Below are 26,309 nucleotides of genomic sequence, written 5' to 3' on the forward strand. Positions count from 1 at the left end.
TAATGCTCATATGCATTCTGGTCTTCTCTGTCAACTTCAGTCTCTGCCTCTCTCCTTCCTGCCTCATTTCATTAGCACTTTCACTCAATGCAGGCTATAAATGTCTCAGACTGCTGCTCACAACTTTTCACTTTACTGGCGTGGCGTGGCATGGTATAGTGTGAATTCTTTTCTCTTCTGTGCCATTACCCTTGCTGGTCATCTGATTCCCCTAGTGCAGGGTATTTCTAGAGTCCAGTAATGACCTCAGTTTCCTCCACTCAGTCTGTCCTTTCCTCCATTTTTACTCTGCTTTGCTCCTTGCATATTTGCTTTCTTTTTTCCACCTCTCCAATCCCATCAGATCTTTTCAGATTTTCTTCCTTATAAACTCTCATGTCTCTTCTCCTCCTCATTCAGCTTAGTTAAAGACAGAATTGACATTAGGGGAGAAGTTGTTTCCACCTGAGTACTCTTATGCCGTAATCCACAGCTGAATGTCTCAGGCCCATCTTTCTTTAACTTACTCTATCCGCTCTGACTCCTTTTTGTTTTAATCTTTAAGCTTACTCTTGTTTCTTCCAAACATCAGATTCCTTCACTCATTTGCCACCTGTCATTTACCAGCCCATTTCACTCTTTTTTTATTCCCAAGTCTGTGCCTTTCTCTTGTTTTAAGACTACAACAGTATATAGATTAATCAGGGATCACCAAATCCTGGTCCATAGTGGAAATCTCCTCTATCACACAGCCGCAGTCACCTTTGACATGAGTCGTGGCTTACAAAAGAGTTCAGGTCCTCAATTGTGATGTGTCCAAGCTTGTATCAAGAGAGATCACACAAGTATTACTCTGCAGTCTCTGTGGGTCACCCTTCCTATTGTATCATGGCTGTGATTTGTTATAACTGTGTGTGCTTGAGCAATTATATCATGCTAATGAGGAAATATTAATGAAGGCTGCTTGTTGGAATCTCACTACTTTTTTCTGTGCAGATATGCAGAGCCTGGAGAAACTGCTCAAAGATGCCATTGTGCATGGGCAACCTCGCACACACAGGCCCTGGAAAAAAATCCTCATCTTGGTGGAGGGAATTTACAGGTACAAGATATTCTCTGCCTTGCTTACGCTCTTCTCAAGATACAGCTGTTTTGAGTTTGGGTTCCATTCCTGGATCAGGCAGTAGAGCTGGTTAATATGAGCATGCTTCTCAGCTGTCATTCTTGATCAGAGCCTTTGTTTTAGACCTAAGTTGATTTTAAGCTCCTTCCCCATGACCTTCACTCTTGGGGGGGGAAAAAAACAGCCTGCACTGATGGAAAACTTCCCATCTCCCAAGTGTGGCACACATACTCACTAACTTAAACAAATTCTTTTCATCAAATGTGCTAAGCTGTGGAGCTGAGGTTTTTAGACAGTTTTTATCTCTCTAGTCCAACTCCCTTCTTTAGTTCTCTGTTGATCATGCTGAGGAAATAAATGGCTATATGTGCCGATCTCATGACTTCTCTCTGGGTGTGCAGGAAGTATACGTTGGAGCTCAGTTATCCTTGCCCCTAGCTCAGGACTTAAGAATCAGGTGGTCTTCAGTGTCATCAGTTGGGGTTGGGGACTAAGTTTGGAGCTTGCCACTCTAGGCTGGGCTGGCTGCAACAGCCAGGGGAAGTCTCTGCTGCAGCATCAGCCTGTAGGCAGAGGAGTGTTCAACTCCATTTCAGCCCCTTCTCAGCTAGATGGTGAGGAGATACTGAAAGTCCATCTGTGCTGGATCTGCAGGCAGAGGAGAACTTTGCTCCCATCTAGGCTACTGGGGGCTAGGAGATTCTGAAAGTTTCAGCCCCAGCTGGGCAGTGGGGGCTGTGAGATACTGAAAGTCACAGTTTTATCTGTGCTGGAATGGCAGTCAGAAGGGCATCTGACTCCATTTCAACCCCCACTAGTCTGTGATGGCTGAAAGAGACTCAGTCTGAGCTCCGGCTACCTTGAGAAGCAGGTAGTGGGGAGTATAATTCCCTTTCGGACCCAGCTGGGCTGTGGGGCCTGGGAGAAGACAGACAAGTTTTGGCTCTAGAATAACCCCTGTAACTCTAGTTTGCTTTCTAAAGGGAATCCAAATGATTGTATTTTTAACTTGTTGTGTCTGAGCCCCTGCTCAGGGACTGCAGTGGCACTGGCAGGAGAAAAGCCTCTTCTCAAACAATTTCCAAACCTTAATGGAAATCACTTGGATTCCAGATATTTGAAAACCATTAAGGCCATATCTTTGTTAGCTACCATACTTCTGGCTCTTCAGACTACTTCAGTGATTCATAAGTACCAAGCATTAAGTCTGGTGTTCAACTTTGTAGGATGAAGACCTTATTTGCAAGATTTTTCTTGAGCAGGGATGCAAACTCCAAAGCCATGTGTTAAGGTGCTCCCTTTCCTTAAAGGGTGTGTCAAAACTTAATGAACCTACTTGGATATTTTTTAAGGTGGCGAAACAGTGTAAAACCAGAAAATCTTTACCTTGTCTACAGAGCTTTGTTCCATTTGCACAGTGTATGAGGTCCTAAAGGCTGGTTTAAAATACACATAACCAGCCACTTGTTTACCTCCATTTCCATTCAGTATAGTCATTTGTTAATTTGCAGTTTTGTTTGCGCTCTGTGTTGCTTTATTTATTTTTACTGTTTTCTCTGTGTGAAGTATTAAACTGATGTCCCTTAGAAATTGTATAACCCTGAATGAATGCCTTTTACTCTCCTTACAAGATCAAAATAATTGTGTTAATATTTGCAATGACCATATGACTGTTTCTAGCTGATGCATAGATTTACTTAGCATCTCAAAGCTCAGCTCCAAGGGCAGATGATATGCTTGCAACAGGGATGGTTTTTGAACTGCAAAGTACATAGCACAATAGTATTTTGGCAGATACCTCACTTTTTGAGCAGCTTTAGTGAATATTCTGAAGATTTAGTGGCCTATGTGAATGGGTGTTGAATTGCATATTTTTTTATGCTTTTATTTTTTGGCCATGTCTTTGATGTCTTTGCCATTTTGGTGTGTTTTACTAGTTGTTAAAAAGGATGGTAAAGTACCTGTACTCCAGTGGTAGTGTTTTTAATTTTCTTTTTAGTTGATTTCATATTAAACATCTTGAGCACTGACTTACTTTTTACTTTAAACCCAGTACTCGGGTAGAGCATAGGTCATCTACAAGTCTCCTCCACTTCACTCTGTCTCAGGACAAAACTTGCAGCTGAGCCCTTGAATGCCCCAGTTGTTGTCCTTCAGTCTCAGCAGATCTTCCTCTTGTGCGTTTTCCTCCATGGGTTCCGTTTGAGAGCGTGACGGGCTCTGCTGGATGATGGATTTCTGAGAGTGTGGCTGAGCCCTCCCCACTTTCTTTTGATTTGAACATCAAGTGGGTCTTGTCCTAGCCTGTTTCAAGGCTCTGCTTCTTGTTGATTATCCTTTGTTTAAATATTTTTTTCATCTTCTGTACTTATGAGCTGTTGAAAATATGTGTTTATATCTAGGTTTTTGTTGGTGTTGTACATAAGAAAATTCAGCCCACCCTAAAATAAATTTCTGTCCCAAGGATAGGAAAGGCTAGAGGGATCACTGACCTGGGGCTTCAGTTGAAAGGCCTGGCTGAGCCGGCTTGTGTCTCATTTTAATCAACTATGTCATGTTAATTGGTGACATTGTAGGCCACTGAGGTTTGTGAGGGAGAAAAGCTGTATCTGATTCAAATGAAAGTACATTACTGAAAGCTCTGTCACCCTTGGTGCTGCTTAATCTGTTAAACTTGTGATGGTGAATAGTAACAGAGAGGAAGTCGTGCTAGTCTATACACTATCAAAACAAAAAGCAGTCAAGTAGCACTTTAAAGACTAGCAAAATAGTTTATTAGGTGAGCTTTCGTGGGACAGACCCACTTCTTTGGTCTGGCTATGGTCTGAAGAAGTGGGTCTGTCCCACGAAAGCTCACCTAATAAACTATTTTGCTAGTCTTTAAAGTGCTACTTGACTGCTTTTTGTTTTGTTTGTGATGCTGACTTTGAGAATCAGAATAAGGAAATCTGGGCACTAAATGCCTACACTTGTCAAAGAAAAATTACCTTAGAGGTGTTTAAGCTCTGTAGCAAATGCTTCAGTGATAATACATAACTGCGAATAGGAAGTGAAGAGAAAGAGGGTAGGAAGCCAGTTTATAATCTCCATACAGAACCCCAACTATAAAAACCACTTAAAGCAGAATCTAACATAATTTGATCTTTATCTCTTGACAGCATGGAGGGCTCCATAGTCCGTCTGCCTGAAGTGATTGCCCTCAAGAAGAAATACAAGTCCTATCTATACCTGGATGAGGCTCACAGCATAGGTGCCCTGGGCCCCACTGGCCGGGGTGTGGTGGAGTATTTTGGACTCAACCCTGAGGATGTGGATGTTATGATGGGAACATTCACCAAGAGCTTTGGAGCTGCTGGAGGATACATCGGAGGCAAGAAGGTAAAAGGGTGGTGGGAAGACAGTCACAAGCAAGTTATTAATTTGGGTTTCTGAAGATCAAAAAAGTGGAAATTACTATTTAAGTAGCACACTTATGGTCCTGCCAGATTCTGTTTCAGGATACATTACTAGAGGCTTCCCTTACTTCAGAGTTAGCTTGTTTCTTGAGTTACCTTGGTAGACTGGGAACTAAGCGATGAAATGCAGTGCAGTTAGGTGGAAATCTGTGCAGTGTGGAAGAGCTGAGTCCTAGAAAAAGTTGCACTATGAATTCTTAAATCCCTGGTGTCCAGAATGAGTAATAAGCTAAAGCTGCTGAGACTGGAGAGGAGGAGCAGCTGTGCAACTGTTAATATCTAACAGGTGCTTTAAAATAGAGATTTTTAACTGTTACTTAGTCTGTATTCTAACAAAACAAAACAGCAGTCGTGGAGCACTTCAAACACTAACAAAATAATTTGCGAGGTGATGAGCTTTTCATGGGGCAGACCCACTCCTTCAGGCTGGGATGTGAAGAAGTGGCTCTGTCCTGTGAAAGCTCATCACCTCAAATTATTTTGTTAGTCTTTAAAGTGCTACATGACTGCTTTTTTGTTTTAACTGCTGCTTGTTAATGAAGTGAGAACTCTGAAAGCAAGGGCCTTCTAGCTCTGTGGTATCTGGTATATTTGCTTCAGCCACATGTGGTGGACAGGACACTGCAGTGTGGCGATTCTGGCTCGGGAGCCTCATGTGGCTCTTGGAGCCTTTAAATGCAGCTCCTCCCGGAGCCGCACGTCAGTGCCACCCACTAGCACGAGTGCTGCCTACTAGCGCAAGTGCCCCACGCCTGGTGGGAGAAACATCTGGCAGCATCAGCGACCACAGCCCCAGTGGCTCCAGTGAGTTGCTGGCTTTAATTTAGAATGCGGAGGGGAGGGGGTGCCTGGCTCTGGGAAAGGGAGAGGGTATTTAGAGGAGGTGGGCTAGGGGAGCCTGGGTCTGGGAGAAGGCATTTATTGGGAGGGCAGGGGAACTGGTGAAGCCTGGCTCTGGGAGAGCAAGAGGGCATTTATTTAGAGTGGGGGGAAGGGAGGGGCCTGTGCCGAATATAGAAGGATGACAACCACAAGTGTGATGATCTTTCGGTTCCTATTGGACACCACTGTTCTAGCTCCTAATCAAGCTGTGTGGAGACCTAGCAATGCTGTGTGTTGTTTTGTGGCTCACAGGCACCTTATTTTCTTTCTGTAGTCCTTACTGTCTTTTTTGTTTGGTCTGTAGTCCTCCCTGGGGCATCTAACACTTGTTGGGAAACCCTGCTTTAGAGCACAGGTTCTCGTTTTCTTTGCATTTACTAAACCCCTAAAAGATTTAGAATGGAGGTACAGGACCCCTTGAAAATCCTAAACGTACTCTGCAGACCTGAGAGTATCCATGGAGCATAGGTAGAGTTCTGTGTTGATTATAAAATATGTCTGCATCCATATGGTGCATGGCTACAAAACAGGTATCCATCAATTTTGCAGACCTCTCTAACTACAGGTTGAGAACCACTGTTCTTTGGTAATGAAAAGCTTTGGCAGACCCTTTTGAGAGAGCCTGCAGACACTTAGGTGTCCATGGGTTTCAGGTTGAGGGTCACTTCTGTAGAGCAGTGCTGCTTAAACTTTTTGAGACCACAGAACCCCAAATAATATTTTTATGTGGAACACCTATGTAAATTTTTGTTAAAAAAATTGTTGTCAGACCAAAAAAACCCAAATGGCAACTTATACAGCAAAAACAAAAGGAAGTAATTTAATGAGGTATCATAACAAGGAAGAAATAACATTATATCTGGTTTTAATACTAGAAAATATATACCATCAGTATATGACGTTGAAAAAGTGTCAAGACGCTTGCGGTACACTTGTAAGTTGTTCCTGGAACACCAATGTTCCCCAGAACATAGTTTAAGAAACATTGCCCTGAGTTCTCTGGTCGTAAAAGGAGACAATAACAGCATCATTCTAATAGTATTTGAATAATATATGCTGAGAGGGATTTCTGCTTTTGGTTACAGTCATGCAGTCCTCTTGCATGTTTCCTAGTCGAGGCCACAATTTGTCCTACCACATACTGTGGTGGTTTCCTGTACTACTTCTCATTTCTGGGAGTTATGAAGTAGTTTTATTATACAGTGAACAATAAGTAACCATTCCAGGGATTGGTCATTCTTCTTGTCCACATGACCTGCTTCCATCCAGTAGCAAAAGTTTATGTTCAAGTGCTGCAGGTAGGAGTGAGTAATAGACAGGGAGTGGCTCTCTGAAGTTCTTGCTAATTCTTTCACCTGCAACCTTTATCTTTACTTAAGTGTTCCATCCCATGCGATTATTTTTATATGCCCTAGTCAGTGACCTGCTTAGCAGTGATTTGTATCAAACATGGTAAAGAGCCATCTGCAGAGCCTCTTTACCACCACACAGGAATGAGAGGATTGATTTGCATTGTCTTGTCCCATGACAGAATAACTCTTCTCAAAACACAACCTGTGTACAGGTTCAGTAATTCCAGACATCTTGTTGCAAAACCCAATGCTGTGATCATTGGCAAAATGAGTCTTTGTTTGGGTTAGTGAAATTTCTTTATTGATCCTCATCCTGCCTTGTGATACAAAGTATGGGCCAAAGGCATATTTCACCTCTACTGTTACTTGTTAGTTAAAAAAACTTTTAAAGACATTGTATGAACTTCCCAGCCTTTTCCAGGTGCCTTGTCGAGTTAAGTGTGTAAAATGTGTGGTGCTGCCCATTTGTAGGGTGGCCGTGGTGCCACTGGAGCCTATAGCTTTATGTTCTGATCTGGAATAGTCTCTAAAAGCCTTCTGTGTTCATTTTATCAGGAGCTGATTGACTACCTCCGTACGCATTCTCATAGTGCAGTGTATGCCACTTCACTGTCACCACCTGTTGTGGAACAAATCCTCACCTCCATGAAGTGTATTATGGGTGAAGATGGCACAACTTTTGGTAAGTCTTTTCTATTTGGTACGTGCTTTCAGTACTGCGGGGGGGGGTCTCAGTCTGCTGCAAACCGAACCCTTTTCCATAACCTTGGCACTGGTAACTATACTTGCTGCCAGACATGTTAACGTGTATTTTTGGTAACCTTAATTCTAGAAGTAATCTAGATATTCATTGAGTAGTTGTAGCATCCTTACTGTCTAATGCTGCTCTGCTAGTAGTCTGTCAAGGTAAATCCAGCAAAGGATAGGGCAGGTGTTGAGACCTTGATTGAAAATAAACTTAAGGCTTGGTCCAGCAGCTTTTTGTTTGTAATATAGAATGTTTTAAAAAATGGGTAGGTGTTACTGTTTTTTCATTCAGACTCCATGTCATTTGCCATACAAACACCTTTATTTGAATTCTAAAACAAACGCATTGGATTCCTTGTGTTATGAGCTTTTGGCCACAAGGTGGTAGTATGCACAGAGGAGTTGTAGTTCTGTAACTGAGAGAAAAGGTGGGTGAGACCTTTTAATGGACCCACTTCTAGTGGTGAAAGAGACAAGATGAGTTGGAAAGCTTGTCTTTCACTAAGAGAAATTAATCTAATAAAAGATATTACTATACCTACCTGATCTGTCTCAAGGCCTGGGACCTAAAAAGTTATGATGGCCTTGCAATCATCACTCTAACACTAACGCCATCAGACTAGAAAACTTGACAGAACTCCTATGGTGAAAGAATGTTGGACGCAACTCAAGGTGACTTCTCCTTATCTTCAGGTGGGAATAATTTAACTTGTTTTAATTAAAGTAAAATGAGTGCTATCAATAGGTGCTGCAGTGGTAGCTTTGAGAGTAAAAGTAGCTAATCATCAAGGGATGAAGGCAGGCCGTGCAATCTGTGGTCACATATGAGTGCTTTTAAGGGTACATTACAAAGAAAAACCTGCGGTGCCAAGTCTTGGATGCCAGGGTCAATTGATTCTGTGTTCCCAGTGCTTGAGTTGCAGGGCTGAAAATAGTAGGATAGGCTGTTGGGCTCTTCAGGCTGGAGCCCAGGCTCTGAATACTGAAGCTCTGCATTAAAATCCCTCTTCCTTCTAGCTCTGCAACAACAGGTATTTATCCCACCATCGGGTATTGATGGGTACATGTGTGGCAAATAAAGCAATCTTGAAGGTGATACTGTCAGGTATTTGGCTAACCATTTGCCAACATATAAATTGATTTCTCAGGCACTGCTTCTGTTGGATGACTTCCAGAATGTTCTATGTTTAATCAAGTAAGGACTGAAGAATGTGTAACTAATTGGGAATTCCACATAAATGGTTAAGATGGCCATGCATTACCAGTTTTTCCAAGGAGGCTTTTCGCAGCACTGGCATTTTTAGTAACTTTTCTATATAACTGGAGAAAGGCTTTAAGCCTTTTGAGAGCTGGTATGTGGTATCAGCAAAACATTGTGTAGACTTTGATGTGAATGTTAGTGCTCTTCAGAGCTATTGGATTTGATAGCCTGCAAAGCTGAAGTCCATTTGTTCATCTACACTCAAAGTGATCACTGTAGGCTTATCTCTCCTGGAAGAATATGATTAGGTTATTGAAGACTTTTTTCCTCATGTCCTCCAGAGTGATTCTTGCTGGGACAATTACTGCTTGAAATGGTCCTTTTCAGATCTTTTTCAGTGCAGCACTGATTGTCAATCCCGAGTCTGTTCTGGTCTGGATATGGTCTGAAGAAGTGGGTCTGTCCCACGAAAGCTCACCTAATAAACTATTTTGCTTGTCTTTAAAGTGCTACTTGACTGCTTTTTGTTTTGATAGTGTATAGACTAGCATGGCTTACTCTCTGTTACTATTCAATTAGTAGAGTGTGAACATTTCTTCGTTTGTTGTTTAAAAGTCACTGCTGCTTCATAGTCCTGTTCCTTGGAAGAAGCTGAGAACTTCTTTTGAACTTTCAAGGAACTCTTGTCCTGTTTGTAATCATCACTGGAACACAAGCACTATGGATGTTACAATGATGTCCGACATTTGGGAAGTAGACTTATGTAAGACACAGGGGTAATGGCACTAATGATGAGTTGAAGACCAATGAAGGGCTGTATTGGGTTGCTGTTGAACATATCTGAATACATAGTGCTTTATGAACATCCTGTCACAGTTCTATAGGCAGTTATTTAAGATTTATATACACATGGCTGTAACTGAGGCAGGGAGGTATCATGTCAAAGCCATAGAAGGAGCTGATACAGGTTGAACCGCTCTAATCCTGAACACATTCATTTGGCAGCATCCATCTGGCAAGATTTTAGGTAGCTGGAGGACCACTTATCATAGGTGTGGCCAAGTTTCCCATGATTCCATAAAATTTGTTTACAGCCACTGGTCCTGACTCAGTGTTCTGTGCTGTTCTTTAGGTCTAATTTACCCCTAAATGTCCTCTAAAAGTCCCAGAAGCAGCGAAAGTGTTGGTAATGTGCTAGACAATATTGACCTCCCGTGGTACATCAAATTCATCCAGCACCCTTGCGAGAGGTTTATTCTGTAGTTGGATTTCCTTCTTGTGGGGTCAGGGGTCCGATCAATATAAATCACTTTGTATTCACTGAGAAGAGCCTTTGGTGGCTTAATCATCTTTGCAATCCTGTCCCACACCTATGGTCCTTAAAAGCTATCATTCTTTGTGACATGAAAAACATGATATCGCATGATGGCATCTGGAGGAGAAATAAGCATTGGGGCACTGAAGCACAAAAGATTTTGGTTTTTAGGTACTATTCCATGCTGGATTGAAAGTGAGATGATAGCTAAGAAACAAACAAAACTTCCTTCACAAAATTATTTTTCAAGCTCATGAGGCACAGAGGATATGGGTAGTGGGGAAGGTCTCCAAACTTGCAACACCATGTGTTACTGCTACTACAATCAAAAGTCAACTGTGCTGTTGGCATAAATGTTCCCTTAGAGTTTTTCTAGCAGCTGTCATTAGCTAACAGGATGTTAGTGAGCAGGCATGCTAGATAAAATACACTTGGAAACCAGCCTGGGGTGTTTGCGGTTTGCAGGTGGAAGATGAATGCAGGCTGAATAGACTTGGTTAGGTGACAGCACATGAATATGCAGCTCAGTTTGGGATGAGTCCTATGTATGGGCACACTACTGTAATAAAGCAACGTGCAACCAAAGGAGCATCCCCACAAGCAATACTTGGCACTGCATGAAAGTGGCCTCCAGTCCCATGTTTGTAATCTATTTGTACCTTGTTTGCAACTTCAAGACTTGAGCAATCTCTACATAGTTCAAATTGAGGCAGTGGCTGCTATTTCAGTTGAAGGGGAATAAAAAGTCCTTGTGCAGGCTGAATTTGAAAACATTCATTTAGCATTAAACTCGGCTCATTTGAATTTCCCCCAATAATGGACTTGTTAATGAGGTGTTAAGTTATCACTTTAGGAACCCTGGGACCAGTCAAAACTAATTTGAGCAAAGTGGAACATTTTTTTGTTATAGCCTTTGAGAATCCCAAGCTGGGCTAGGGAATTGATTGAGAAACAAATACTTTGGGGGTCATAAAGAGTTTCCTGCTTCTCTCCAGGGGACTGTCAGTTATAAACATCACTCACTGTGTTTGTGTCGTTGGCAGGGGGTCTTTGAAATCCAGTGAGCTGCTGCATCCCTAACTCTCTCCCACAGACATGGTCAGACTCTAGGAAAACAGTTTTAACCTGGGTGAGGAAATCAGTGTGATTTCCTTGCCTTTTGGATTTTAACAGTGCAGGGATTTTGCAGCAGCTGGTAAAAACCTTCTGATGCACCACATCAAATCTCAGGTGAGACCTGTGTGTATACTCTCCTTGTACCTATAGCAAAGCAACTCCTATTTTTATGTTGTCTTAGGTTAACGTAGCTACAAAATCTGCATTGTCAAACAATGATAGGGGCTAGGAGACCTGCTTCTTAAGCTAGCTTTATTTAAATGGCTTATCTGTTTGTTTGTCTTCATCAGTTTAGTCACAGCATAAGATGTATTACAACTAGATCCTTTTGGCCACAAATGTGTCCTTAAAGAGCCACAGGCTGCAGACTCCTGCTCTATAATGTATAGATTTAAAAGGGGAAGCTAGCATTTGTCAAACTGGGGGTCCTGGTGCAAAAGAATATTGCAGGGGATGGTGTCACAGTATCACCATCTTTACTTCTGAGCTGTCTTGTGAGCTTGGTGGTTGGAGAGCAATGGCAGGGTGCCCAAGTCTGAAGGTAGTGCCACCAGCAGCAGCAGCACAGAGGTAAGAGTACCACAACCCCCTTGCTCCCCCTACTCCTTTTTTGGGACTGGACCCTTAGAATTACCACACTGAAATTTCAGATATAAATAGCTGAAGTAATGAAATTTATTATTTTTAAAGTCCTATAACCATGAAATTGACCAAAATGGACCCTGAATTTGGTAGAGTCCGACTTATTTTAGAGGCCAGGACCCTGTTGTGCTAGGTGCTGTACAAATACATAACAAAAGTTCCTGCCTCAATGAATACAGAACAAAAAAGCAAGCATGTAGTACTTTAAAGACTGACAAAGCAATTTATTAGGCGATGAGCTTTCATGGGACAGACCCACTTCAGATCATAGGCTTACCAGAACAGACTTAATATATAAAGCACAGGGGTCCAAAAATTGTTATCAGGGTTGGCAAATCAGAAGAGCAAAGGAACGGGGTGGGGAAGTTAAGAGTTAGATAACACATCAGAGTATTGGAGGGGTAGCTGTGTTAGTCTGGATCTGTAACAGCAACGAAGAGTCCTGTGGCACCTTATAGACTAACAGAAAAGTTCTGAGCATGAGCTTTCGTGAGGTTGTTCAAGTCCCTTTTCAGTAGAATACAAACTCTCTCAGGTCTTTAACAGCATGGCCCACTCGATTAAAGTGCTGGCTGACAGGTTTGTATACTTGGAGATTTTTGATGTTTGTTCTATGTCATTCATTCTTTGTCAAGGAGTGTTTGCAGTCTATCCTATATACATGGTGTGTGGGCATTGTTGGCACATGATGACAATATATTATGTTAGTTGAGGAACCCAAGAACATGCCCGTGATTCTGTAATTAAAGATGTTAGGTCCGGTGATGGTATCTCCAGTATAGATATGTGGACAAAGTTGACAACAGGGCTTGTTGCAAGGAAAAGTTTCAGGTTTAGTAGTATTGTCTCATAGCCTGTGGTTGCTAGTTGGAATCCTCATAATGTTGTTAGGCTGTCTATAGGAAAGAACAGTCCTCTCATATAGGGCCTTCTGGCGTGTGGAATCATGATTAAGGATAGGTTGCAGGTCTTTAATGATGCTTTGCAGTGGTTTGAGATGGGGGCTGTAGGTAATGACCAGTGGTGTTCTGTTGTTGGCTTTTTTGGGCCTATCTTCGAGTAGTTGGTTTCTGGGTATTCATCTGGCCCTGTTGATTTGTGTGTGTTTGTGGTTTGTTTTTTTTTTACGTCCCCCAGTGGGTATGTCAGGTTTATGAAGAGGTTTGGGAGAGATCTTGTAGTTTTCGGTCTGTGTCAGTAGGATCAGAGCAGATGTGATTGTATCTCAGGGCTTGACTGTAAATGATGGATCGTGTCCTGTGTGCAGGATGGAAGCTAGAAGCATGTAGGTAAGTGTAGCGGTCAGTGAGTTTCCGGTAGAGAGTGGTATTGATCAGGCCATCAGTGATTTGTATTGTAGTGTCCAGGAAACGTCTCTCTTGTGTGGAGTGGTAAAAGCATAAGTTGATGGTGGGGTACAGATTTTTAAAGTCTCTGTGGAATTCTTCTAGAGTCTCTTTACCAGGGGTCCAAAGGAGAACAATATCATTGATGTATAGTAAGTAAAGGAGGGGTTGTAGGGGACAAGAGCTGAGTAATCGTCTTAGAGTGTAAGATGAGGTAATGGATGGTTATAGATACAGGTGAAGAACAAGGAAAGAGAGAATTTAACAAGTTGATAAAGCCCAATACAATGGGTAGTTGGAAGTGAGGTATGCATATTCTCATGGGCAGGACCTCTTTCTCCATCAAACAGTATGCCTGTGGCAAATACAGCTGTTGTTTACACAATAAAACAGTTAATACTTTCCTAAATGGTATGGACACATAGCAAAGGGCACTCCCTGCCTCAGAGTGCGTAAAATCTAAATAGTAGTTTCTTTTAGCAGTTGGAAACAAGGAGAGCTGGCTCCATGTCACCAAATACCAACCTCTGCTATACAGGTTTTTGTACTTGTAATGGCAAAACTAATGCAAACAGTGGCAGACACCAATGCAAACCACCCTAATGCAAGTCATGGCTCCTTACATGGGTATAGCTATGCCTTTGTAAAACCATCCAGTGCAGGCGAGGCTGAAAATATCTCAGGACTGATACCTGAATATATGGGGGTTTTTTTGTTTTCTTTTTTTAAAGAAAACCCCGTTTCTTAAATCATGCATGTGCTTGGGGAAAGCTGAAGGCTTTTTTCAAGTATGCACGACAGCCACGTTTCCTTTTAAAGCTCTCATACTATATAGTATATGAGCTTATGCATAAGTGCCTTCCTCTTTAGAAAAATACATTCAATAGAATCAAGACGTTTTCTAACCTTTCCAACAGATAATTTTTTATTACTATAATGGACCATTCTATACTATAGTGGACCAAAAAGTTAAAATAGTAGTTCAGAAACCACTTATGGCTGTTTCTCTTGTTGTTCCCCTCTCACTTCTATTTGTTCTACTAATGCTCTGATCTTGGGCCTAGAAGGGGTTTGCTGATAAAGCTATATTGGTGAATCCTCCTAGTGATGATGTAGCTTGTGCAAGCAAAAGTAGTTTTGCCATCCAAGTTTATCCTCAAATAAAATAAGGCTGCATCTACATTACAAGTACTGTAGCTATGCTTTGTCTATGCAGACTCTCCTAAATCAACAGAATTGGGTTTTTTCTGTTGATGTAGTTGATCCACCCCTCTGAAACAGTAGCTTGGTTGACAGAAATATTCTTCTGTTGACTTGCCTGCATCTACAGTTAGGGCTAGGTGAACTTAACTAGAGCATTCAGGATGCTAGTGTTTTCATGACGTGTCTCTCATACCGAGGTTGATCCAATTTTTAAGTGCAGACTCAGGCCTAAATTCTTCTGGAAAGTTGAGTCTTGCTGGTATAACTGTTTATACTAGAGCTTTTTTTAGCATAGCTCTGTTGTTTGAGGTGTGATATTCCCCCCCCTCCCACCAGCCCTCCACACCCTTTGGTAACATAGGTATGCTGCCAATTTTAGGTGTAGCCAAGTTCTTGATTTGGTTGGGGAAATTTGAAGCAAAGAGGTCCACCAATCCCAGGCACTGTAGGTAGGGTCCTCTGATCTTGAACACAAGAAATAATACTGGGTATTACAGCCTTTTCTAAACTGTCTTCCATGTGCTATTCTACCAAGACATAATGCCGGTAGTCAAATATGCCAGGAAAAAGTATTCGGAAGGCTGCCTGAGACAGTGTCTAGTGCTAGCACTTCTACAGTCTTGTCATCTTTTAAGGCTGGTACATAGGATTATTTGAACATTTTTGGTTGCAAAGAAAATGCGTCTGGTGCTTAGCATATGTCTGTGTGTGGATCCCACAGTAGACAAATGAAATGCGGCCTGCTTTAAATGCAATAAGCGGTCTGTCTGTGGTACTGAGGCTTGGATGAGCTCCAGACGGTGTGTGGTTGCCTAGGCTGAACATTCCCTTTGTAGTGTGTGTTTTCACGGTAGATATCTTCCTGCTCTTTACCAGGGTTTCCTGGACCTGTAAGGACCTATCTCTGTCTGTGGTACGTGGTAAGCGAGCATCCATTTGTCTGGTAGAGACACGAGCTCTTGATGGGATATCTATGAGATCAGATCCAGGTGTGTGAGAACTGGATCAGCAGCTGAGTGAACATCTCTGTTAGATATGTCAGAACCACCTTGGCTTTTATGTAGCTCTGAGAGTGATAGTGGCTCTCTTGATCCTGAGAGCTGGCGGAAAGACATAGAGCAGGCTTCTTTTCCCCTGCAGGATACTGTCCAGTAATGATACTGGACTCCTTTACCCCCTCCCCGCTTGGGTTCAAAACCTTCTTTTAACATTGTCCAAGGTGGCAGTCTTGCAGCAATCTCAGCTTGCTCTCTGGGTGTGTGGTCATGTTCAGTCTTCTCACCCTACTATTGAAGTTTCTCAAGACTATTGTATGCTTTCCACCATCAGCAGACTTTTACCCCGGCTAGAACCTCATGATCCTCCAGAGGGCCATGGAGGCTCCATTTTGGACTTTCAGAATGCTCCTTGCATTACTTCTTTCTGAATATTATTTTCCTAGTGACCTATCACTTTATTTAGATCAATGGTTTTCTAGCTTTCAATCCACAGACTCTGATTTCCAAAAGGGTCTGTACCTCCATATGAAACTTTTAGGGGGGCTACAGATGAAAAAAGATTGAAGGCCACTGATCTAGATTAGTGAGCAATCGGCAGGGACTTAAGTCTGAACCTTGTTCCAACACCTCACTACATGGCATTTCATTAGGAAGTATGGTGATGCTTAAACCTCACATGATGTTTCCTTCCTCAAGTAATGTCATACTTTAGCTAAATCAGTCATCCTGCCTGTTTCTGCAGCAGTAGCAAAGAAACTAAACACGCTAGAGATATTCAGAACTTTCCTTTATTACTCCAGAAATATTAGGCCATTCAGACTTGTCAGTCCATTTCTAGCCATGACTAGGTGTTTTAAAGGTCAAATAATCTCATAACAGAGAATTTCAAAATGGATAACTTGGTGCATCTTACTATATAGCTGGCTGACTGGTGTTACTCTCCCACTGAACCTCAAGGCACTCAAACAATGTCCTCCTGCTTCAGAAATGTGTCAATATCAGCAATTTGTAAGGCTGCAATATGGAGTAACCCACTACCTCTATGAAACACTATGCATTGTGTCACAGTTCAGGACAACTGCACCTGTATTCCTCTTTGTGGTCCTGGAAGGGCACCCACTCTAGCCTGCTCACTCCCTTCTAACCAGGGTATTTGCAGGCTAAGCAGCTCCCTCAGTGCATTGGCCCAGGAAAAGGCAGGTGGCTCTTCGAGTAATTGCTCATGTGCATTCCAATTTGGGTGTGTGCCGGGCACGTGCCCAGTTGCCGGAAGCTTTTTGCCCTAGCCGGTAGCCCTGGGGTCACTGCGGCACCCCCTGGAGCGGTGCCCATATGGCCGCCCATATATGCACCGCCCACCCTGCCCCCGGCTCAGTTCCTTCTTGCTAGCTACGCCGACCAGAGCGGAAGGCGGGAGGGTTTTGGAATGGACACGAGCAACGCATCTCGAAGAACACCAGTTACAGAACAGGTAACTGTCTTTTCTTCTTCGAGTGATTGCTCGTGTGCGTTCCAATTTGGGTGAATGCAAGCCAGTGTCTAGGAGGCGGGGTCGGAGCCACTAAAAGAGTGCAGGACAGCCCTGCCCACCGCAGTGTCTTCTCATGCATTCTGCGTACAATATGGCCAGCTCCATGGATCGTTCTGCTGAGCCAAGTTGGAATTTACGGCCCTGGTGGAGGAGCAGAAACTCTCTTGTCCCTTCCCTTAAGAGACAGCTAACAATTCATTACCTGCAGTTAATTCACAACCTCCCAAACAGCTATTTCTAAGCAAGAATGTTTTATTCTTAAGGTAAAAGCAATACAGAGAAGCAGTTAAAGAACCTACACATATGCTAATGATCTTATCAAACATCACCAAGATGCCAGTGTGGTCTTTGGCAGGTGAGCTATCCTTCAAGTCCCACTCAAGTTCAAATTCATAAAACCCTTTGCTCAGAACAAGAACCCCTCTGAACCAGTGAGTCCTTTATCCAGTCTTGGGTCTTTGAAGATATGGTGACTGACTAGGCAGCATCTCTAAAGCTTTATATGGCTGACTTCTTGTCTAATCAAAGGTGTTATATTGGCATACCCCTTCCTAGAGATTTTCTGGGAAACCCATTTAATTTTAAAAGTTCACATGGGGTTTCAAAAAGTCCTTTGAAGTTCCTGACGTTTCCCAGTATTTACATTAGTAGTAACATCTCCTAAAGTTACACACAGTTCTCCAGTGCCATAATAAATCATTACATTTTTAATACTATGCCCCTCAAAGAGAGAGGGTTTATCCTGGAAATTGCTTATTTGTCACACCTTGGCTTTTGCTGCTAGGTCAGGTATCAACTTTGGAAGAGAAATGCTACAGTCCTTTTCAACTGACAGATACAGTTGAAATTACTTGCTCCCACCATCCTGGCGTGTTGGTACTAGCTAGTAACCCATAATGGGATCCATACTGACATGCAATTGAAAACAGAACTGTTACTTACTGTGCCATAATTGTGGTGATTCTTTGAGATTTTTTCCATGTGAATCCCCTGACCTGCCCAACATCTGACTTCTGGGGTCCCTCAGTTACACAGGCTTTGGATTGCAAGGGAACTGAGTGAGAGCTGTGGCCCCTCCACTGTTCATGCTCTCACACAGGAGCCCAAGAAGGAACAAAGTGAAGGAGTGGCCTCTATGGACACTAATATTCAAAATATTCCTGTCTTACTTGCATGAGACACGTGCGTGCTGACTATAATATCTGTCATACTGTTGTAGCAGAGAAAGTGTTTTGTATGTGACCAGAGTTGATACATTTCAGTCTCTCCCGATATTAGGGCATGCTAATTTTAAGATGTAAATTCTCTACGTGTAATCAGAATTTGTCAGTATTATGGATTGATGATAGCCAGTCCATAGGTAGGGTTACAATCAGGCCTTGTGAGGTTCTCAATGAATGCCACCCTGTCAGAAGCAAGGGGGGAAAAAAGTTGCCTTAATATGTTATTCCTCTTAGAATGGAGCATAATGTGTGTCTCCCCCCCCCCCCCCCCGGGCCTTTCATTTGCTCTGAAGTAATTTAATGAAGTAGTTTTGAAGTTATCCTTTGTCAGAAATTAGCCCTTTTGCCCAGTTGAAAACTCTGTTATTTCTTGATCCTTTCTCATTTCCAAAGTTTTTCCACACTGGTATACAGGTAGCTGTGGAGAGCCCTTCCATGCACAGTGTAGTTAGGAAAGAAACAGAGAAGAAATTAATTGCATTCATAGTCATGTCTTTTGCCGTTACTGAAGCTAGAGTGGAAAAGTTTCAACTACTGTACTCCAGTTTTGGAAAACTTTCCTGGGCAGCTTCTTTTGTGAAGAGAACAGTTTCTGTGAGTTAAATCCTACAGACGTTACGGTTCGGCAAAGATATATGTATGCACTTGGACAGTAGAATTATTACTTTGGTTCTCTCTATTGCTTCCATCTGTGGGATGCTTCCTAGATCCACGACAGTTACAGCACTAGCTCAGAAGCAGTCGGAGACATTCCCAAGATCAGTGTCAGTCTGAGGTGCTTACACGAAATAAATGGACTGTAGCAGCTGGGAGGCAAGGTGTACCTGTGACCTTATGTTTGGTGGAGGCCTATGCCAGCTTGTGACTGAGGAGGAGCCAGGACGATTCATCTTAAATATGTAACAATTTAAGGGTTATATTTCTTTCATCACATACCAGGGTTATTTGTATAAACCTTTGTACTGAAAATAATTTGACATACAGTGTAAAGTTTGAATCACTGTGTACAACAAAGAGATGCTCCAAATAGCTAAATAAATTCAAAAGTTGAATAGTGTCCACATTTTCTTTCACTTACCACTGACTCTGTGAGCTGCAATGAAGTTGCTGGTGCTTGTTCCACAGCTCACAAAGACTGGAGCTGACATGCTCGCATGCTCCTTCTATTTGCAAACTAGGAACATCACTTGGTTTGGGTCTGCTGCGGGGGAGTATAGGCAAAATTAAGGCTAAGGGAAGTGAGAATGGGAAGTTAGGGGAGAACTTTGAACTCGGTCAAGTTTTATGTGCTCCAGCTCAACGTTAACAGGTATCTGGAGGTCTTGCCAAGTTCTATAGGAGCTTTATTTTATGTTCAAATTATAAGTTTTCTAGAAATATGAAGGAAATTGCCAATCAAACTCGGTTAATGAAGTTAAGCCTGCTACCTAAGTAAACTAAGCACTAGAAAAATTCCACAGTTACAGATGACAAACCCTCATCTTTTTTAAAAAAAACAAAAAAACAAAAAAACAACAACATACATAAAAATTTGAATACCCTTGGTGTTTATACATTCCACTGCTTAGTGGGCTCTTAGACATTTAGGGGTAAACTAGAGCAAAATAACAGCACAAAACAGTGAGAGGCAGGACTGGTGGCTATAAACAAACTTTTTGGGACTGCAGGAAACTTGGCCTCACCCGTAAGTGGTTGTCCAGTTGTCTAAAATCATACTGGATTACAGATGGTGCTGGACAGAAGAGTGCCAAACTAGAGCATTTCAGCCTCTGAGAATTGTTTGAGTTGTTTCTTAAAGAACATAAGCACAGCCATACTGGATCAGATCAGTGGTCCATGTAACCCAGTATCCTACCTTCGGCCAGTGCGTGTTTCCAGATAATTCAGAGGAAGGAAAAAGAACAAGGCAATTGATTTGTGATCTATCCCGTCATTCAGTCCTGGTGTCCAGAGGTTATATCTCTGACCACCTTGTTTAATAGAGATTGATGGACTTGTCTTTCGTGCGCTTGTCTTATTTTTTTTAAGCCAATTATTGTTTTAGTCTTCACAAAATTCTCTGACAGTGAGTGGGTCCACAAGTTGCATATGCTTTGCATGAAGTGGTATTTCCTTTTGTTTTGAACACACTACCTGTTAATTTAATTGAGACACCTCTGATGTGTGCTATGAAGGGTTAAATAGGTTTATGAAGTTATAAATGGTGTGCAGACAGGAAGTGCTATTTCATATTGTTGCCCCGTTTTTTCTCTTTTCCAAGGAACAGTCCCAGTACTTTTATTCTCTCTGCCTACAGAAGCTGTTCCATATCTCCAATTTTTGTTGTTCTCTGACCTTTTTCATATTCTAATGTGTCTCTTTGAGATGAGTCACTAGAATTGAACACAATATTAAAGGTGAGGCCATACTATGTTAAATTTTTCCTTATTATCCCCTTCCTAATGTCCCATAAGCTTTTTATATTAGCCCTGCACATTGAGCAGATATTTTCAAAGGACTATTAACCAAGGATTCCAAGATCTTGCTTGAATGGTAACAGCCACTTCATACCCCATCATTTTTTATGTATTGTTGGGATTGTTTTTCAGTATGTGTATTCATTTGCATTTATCAACACTGAATTTCATTTGCCATTTTGTTGCCCATTAACCTAGTTTTGTGAAATCTATAATTCTTTGTGGTCTGCTTTGGATTTAGATGTTTTCAGTGATTTTTGTGTCATCTGCAGTCTTTGCCATCTTACTGTTTACCCCCTTTTCCAGACCATTTATGAACATTGCACAGTACTGGTCCCAGTGAAGATCCTTGGGGGACCTTGCTAATTTACCTTTTTCCACTGTGAAAACTGTACTTCTGCACTGTGTGGTGTTTTGTTTTTTTTGTTTTTTTTTTTTTTTTTAACCCGTTACTGACCTGAAGGTATCTACCCTCTTGTCCCATGGCTCCCTTCTTCACTTAAGAGCTTTAGGTGAGGAACCTTGTCAAAGGCTTTCTGAAAGTGCTAGATCAACTGGATCACACTTGTTTGCACGTATGACACCATTCAAAAATTCTAATATATTGGTAAGTAATGTTCCCTGTAAGCTGTGCACTTGTGCACCCCCCCAGGAGAGATTCAGATGCCACCAAGTTGATTAATAGTGTGTCCACAGCTAGAATTTTTTTTTCTATTGGTTATGCACATTCACGCAGGCCCCAGTGTACACGAACATACCATTCTGCATATGAAGGGAAAAACCCACATATAGATGAGAAAGACTAGGAAGAACATGGTTGGTGAGGCCTGATTTCTCTGTAGAAAAGCGGTATTGGCTTTTCTACAATGTATTTTGTTCATTTGTGTATCTGAGCATTCTTTTCTATCGTTTCAACTAATATATTCTTGTACTTGTCTGAAGTATGCTGTTGCGATTAATTTCTTTTATCACTTTTAAACAAATGTCATCTGTTTCAGCAACATTCTGTGTTTCTCAGTGAAATGAATAAACAGAACATTGGTTGTATCCCTCTGGGGGAAAGGAAGTGACAGTGAGCTCTGTTTTACCTCCCTTTTTTAGGGAACATGCTTTCCTAGCATCTCTTCTCTTTATTACAGTTCACCATCTCTAATTAAATAACCATTTTGGTCCCTTCTCAAAATAACTAAACTGGATTAACACACATGCTTTGGGTCTTACATCTTGATCCAAATCATCTATGAACAAAAAATATCAAAACCGTATGTACTAAATCTGTTCCTAGTCAGGAACCCACAGCCGGCCTGGTTTGGATGCTTCACACTGAGTTTCCAGATCCTGTGTTTTGGCTTTAATTCTCTTCCCACTCATCCAAAACAATAGCACTACAATTTTATTGTGCAACACCAGGAATTGAGAACCTACAGCCTGCAGTTTGCCTTGATTTGGCTTACAAGGCTCAGGCGCCCCTTTCCCCACAACCCTTTGGAGCGGGGTGACTGGGAAATAGGAGGTGTTTGCTCAGTGACACCCCCCTCTTCCATGTGGCTGGAGCATGAGTGCTGGCTCCTTGTGGACTGAATCAAGGAAAGTAACGAGCCACATCCAGTCCCTGTCTGGCAGTGGGAAGGAAGCGGCTCTGCGCATTGTTTCTCCTGTGTTTTGAAGTAGTGGCTTGCAACAATGACTAGTGGTTATTGTCCATAGGGTCTCTCTTCACATCATGCAATTTTTAGTCCATCTGGCAAGCTGTGTTGAAAGATCCCATATGGAACTGCAGGAGGGTAATAGCTATGAATGAGGTCAGCTTGTTACATAGTATGAATAGTATTTGAGTAACCTGGGCTATATGTTCCCAATACTGCAGAATATTTGGTGAGTGGAAAGAAATTACCTAACAATTCTGGTGACTGGGTCCTGAGTGTGATTAGTAGTCCGTACTCATAGGAGTTTTTAAGAAGCATTTAACTTTGTGGGGTGTGGAAATGGCTTGGTGCCTTCCCTTTTCCAAATCTTCTACTTCACTGAGAACTGATGTATGGCTGTTGGGTGACTTGAACTTGTTTGCTTGGGTCTCAGTGCACTTTTTTTCTTGTGGGCAGTTAACTCCATCACCCTGAGTATTAACCACAAGTCCTCTCTCTCTCTCTCTCTCTCTCTCCCTTTAGGACGGCATGTAAAGGAAGCTTGTACGGCTACTGTCCCTATGTGTTACGGGAGGAAAAAGGCTTTCAGTCTCTAGGACTGCCATTCTTGCGTTTTTCATCACTTAAGTTGAAATCAGTGTTAAATGTATTTTAAATATCCGTGTATCTGTGCCTTCATGGGTCACCACTGAGAACACCAAATATAGGTTATGCTACTGAGAAATAGGGCAAAGAAAACCCAAAGGGTGTGTCTACACTTGCATTCCCCTTTTGAAAGAGGAATGAAAATGAGGGAAATGAAAAACGCAAATGAAGCACAGATTTACATATCTTGTGCTTCATTTACCTAATCTCTTTCCAAAGTGATTTTTTTCAAAAGAAAAAAAAGCAGTGTAGATGGGGCTTTCTCAAAAATAAACCCCATCTTTGAAAAAACCCTTCTTGAAACAAATTAGGAAGAAGGGTTCTTTCGAAGATGGGGGTTAATTTTGGAAAAAGCCCTATCTACACTGCTTTCTTTCCTTTGAAAGAATCCCCTCTGAAAAGAGACTATGCAAATGAGTCACAAAATATGTAAATCAGTGGCTCATTTGCACTCCTTTTTTGAAAGAGGAATGCAAGTGTAGACACAGCCATAACGCTGCTGCTGTTCTCACATAAGATATCTCAAACCACAGAAGGAAACTTCTGGCTAACAAGCCTTAAAAGCTGTTTCCTGAGGCATTCCAGTCTTTATCAACCCAAAAAACAGTAGATTCAGAATGAAAGTTTCTTTACAGCCAGTCTTACCAAATGAAAGGTTCTTCTGATCCCAAAAGGCCAGCCACACACCTAGGTGTAGCATAGATCTTATCCAAAAACCATGCTATTGTGAATCCTTGATCTGAAATATAAATAAAGGTTTATTTATAAAAAGAAAAGTGAGGCTTAAAATTGGTCAATAGAATGAAATACTTAAATTAATTGCAAAGTTCTTGGTTTAAGCTTGTAGCTGAGATGTAATAAACTGCTGGCTTAAGTCTCTGGTTGCTTCCAAATCATGAGAAAGATATCACCCCCTTTGTTAGAATAGTCCCCTTAGTATAAATCCACAGTCCAGAGCTCTGAGCAGGAAAGAGGTAAAATAAAGGTGTTTCCAGGATGTTTTATAGCTTCTGTCATGTGGAAGGAATCCCATTGTTCTCACTGTGGAAAATTACAAGTATAGATGGATTATGGACTGTCACGGTCAAGTCACTTGTCCGTGTGCAATTTTGCTTTGTCAAAGCAGTGGCTATTAGCCATACTTGAAGTGAAATGTCCACAGAAAATTCTATTCAGTGTAGATGGGCATCTCCCCTGGGCCATTGTGAGTCAAGTATTCTTTCAGCTTGAGTATTCCCTTCACAGTGTGCCGCATAAATACCTCATGGGTCTAACCACAGGAGCCAGTCATTCGAAATACACAGATAATAGCTAGATATGTGTAGTCTGTGTATGTAATAAAAATGGTACATGCATACAAATAGCATAGTCATTCAGCAAATTATAACCTTTCCATAGACACACTGCAAGCCACATTTGGTATAGATTTGTTACAAATATATTACAGTGGTTACAACCATCATGATGGTCGTATTTTAATCAGATAACATCTCACACACACACTCACAGACACCCACCCTTCCCTCCCAGGATGCTATTGCAGAAACTGCAGACAACCTGGAGCTCCCTGAAAGTTTATGACAGGCCAACTTTACGCCTAATTTCAGTCTGAAGATGACGGTCTCTGTCTAGTATCAGAGAACATTCCTTAAACATTGTAATGCATCTTGTAGTACATACATGACTCAACTTGCGAGTTTATCAGCTTTTGTACGTGTGTAGCAAGAGCCGCGTTTGACAGAAATACTTGCTGATGAAGCTAGCAGACTGATAAGTTTTACAGTAGTGTCTGATTGAAGAATGAAGAAAAGGCTTCATTCCCCTCAGTCATCTACATTTGTATTATATAACCAAGCACTATAGCCTTGCTTTGATGTTTTGCAATTTGAAATCCAAGTATGTAGTTGGCTTTGATACTGGCATCCAGTGCAGGAAAATTGGGCCTGCACGAGACAGATGGTAAACATAGTTCACACTCATTGCTGCTGTATTACAAAAGCTACTGAACTGTCTCCATGGAAGTCCATTATAAACATCCCTTTTATAACATGTTTTGCTGAAGCCTACAAATTCTTGGCTTATAAAGAAATGTGATGTTTGTACATGTTCCTCATGTTCCTGCTCTTTGTGACTTTAGCAAGAGTCAGCCACAAAGACATGCTAGCCTGTTTGTGTTTATCCAAAGGCTTAAGGAGAGCCAGTTTCCTACTTTCCTTGTTTATCCGATCCATGTTTTGTGAAAGAACGTTGCCTTTAAGATTTTATTTTTACAAAGATTTCCTTGTAGCTTTCAGTCTCAACTCTCTTTAATGGAAAACAAATTGAAGTGTCAGTGGTGGATTTGACAGGATTTTTTATAGTTTTTCCTTTTGTCTCACTTGCACCCAAACCAACCTGAAAGATTTAGGCATTGCCACCTGGGTGTAACTTTTTTTCCCCCCTTCTGTGTGTCATTGGTAAATATTTGGGAGGCACCCATAAGTAGTTAAAAGAATGATCTGGCCAATATATTCTCCTTCTGCATCTTCTCTAAGTACACCATGAGATATGCATGCAACCCAGAGTTTTCAGCTTTCCTGTGTGATGATCTGATGAATTTGCTATCTCTGTGGCTAGGAAATTGTGATAATATGGAACTCGCTGCTAAGTAAAAAAAAAATGCCAGTACTTTTCTATGAGTTCTACCAGCAAATGCAGTATAAAGTAACAGGCAATGACAGGAACATAGGCAGCACAATTCAACTTCTCAGTTCTAGAATTAAATCTCTAATGTTAGATTTAAACTGAATGACCCAATCAAGCCAGTGGTGTTTTATTTTCAACTTTATAGTACAAATTACTGTAAAAATAGGCATGATGGTTCAGAACAGTGATATTGTAGCCATGTGTCAAGAATGTTTAGTACCTAGTACTAGTAGGCATCCTTCAGTCTGCATAGACTATGGATCGTGCCCTTTAAAGTTTCAATTGAGGACTTCATTTACAGCATCTGTTGTGACTATAAAGACCCACACGAGAGTGACAGTCCTTGCTGCATCTCTTGCAGATGTAGTGGGTGTCTGGCAAGTCCTTACTGCGCTTTCTGTGCGCTCGCTTCTCCCCTGCTAGCTGTCTGATCTTCAACTCGCCCTTCTGAAGGCCCTTGTGTAACCCCTACCTCCATCTGCTGCGGTCGTCCGCTAGTTCTTCCCAGTTGTCCAGCTCGATGTCTACCTCTCTGAAGTCTCTCTTGCAGACATCTTTGTAACGCAACCGGGGGCGTCCGGGAGGTCTTTTGCCAGAGGCTAGCTCACCATACAGGATGTCTTTTGGAATCCTTCCATCATTCATCCTGTGGACGTGGCCAAGCCAGCGGAGTCGACGCTGCCTGAGGAGGGTGTGCATGGTTGGGATTCCAGCTTGCTCGAGGATGGCGGTGTTGGTCACTCTGTCCTTCCATGATATTCCAA

The 26,309-nt window shown here is 41.8% G+C and overlaps 1 protein-coding gene across 1 annotated transcript in view; it reads left to right on the forward strand.

Moving 5' to 3' along the window:
• SPTLC2 (serine palmitoyltransferase long chain base subunit 2) overlaps positions 1–26,309 on the forward strand; it is a 107,554-nt gene that overhangs the window by 42,441 nt on the left and 38,804 nt on the right. Inside the window, exons 7-9 of the mRNA XM_074996707.1 lie at positions 976–1,081; positions 4,261–4,480; positions 7,347–7,473. Of these exons, the coding sequence (XP_074852808.1) occupies positions 976–1,081; positions 4,261–4,480; positions 7,347–7,473 (453 nt within the window). The remainder of the gene's footprint in view (positions 1–975; positions 1,082–4,260; positions 4,481–7,346; positions 7,474–26,309) is intronic.

Source organism: Carettochelys insculpta, chromosome 6, assembly GCF_033958435.1.
Source record: "Carettochelys insculpta isolate YL-2023 chromosome 6, ASM3395843v1, whole genome shotgun sequence".
NCBI classification, from domain to species: Eukaryota; Metazoa; Chordata; order Testudines; family Carettochelyidae; genus Carettochelys; species Carettochelys insculpta.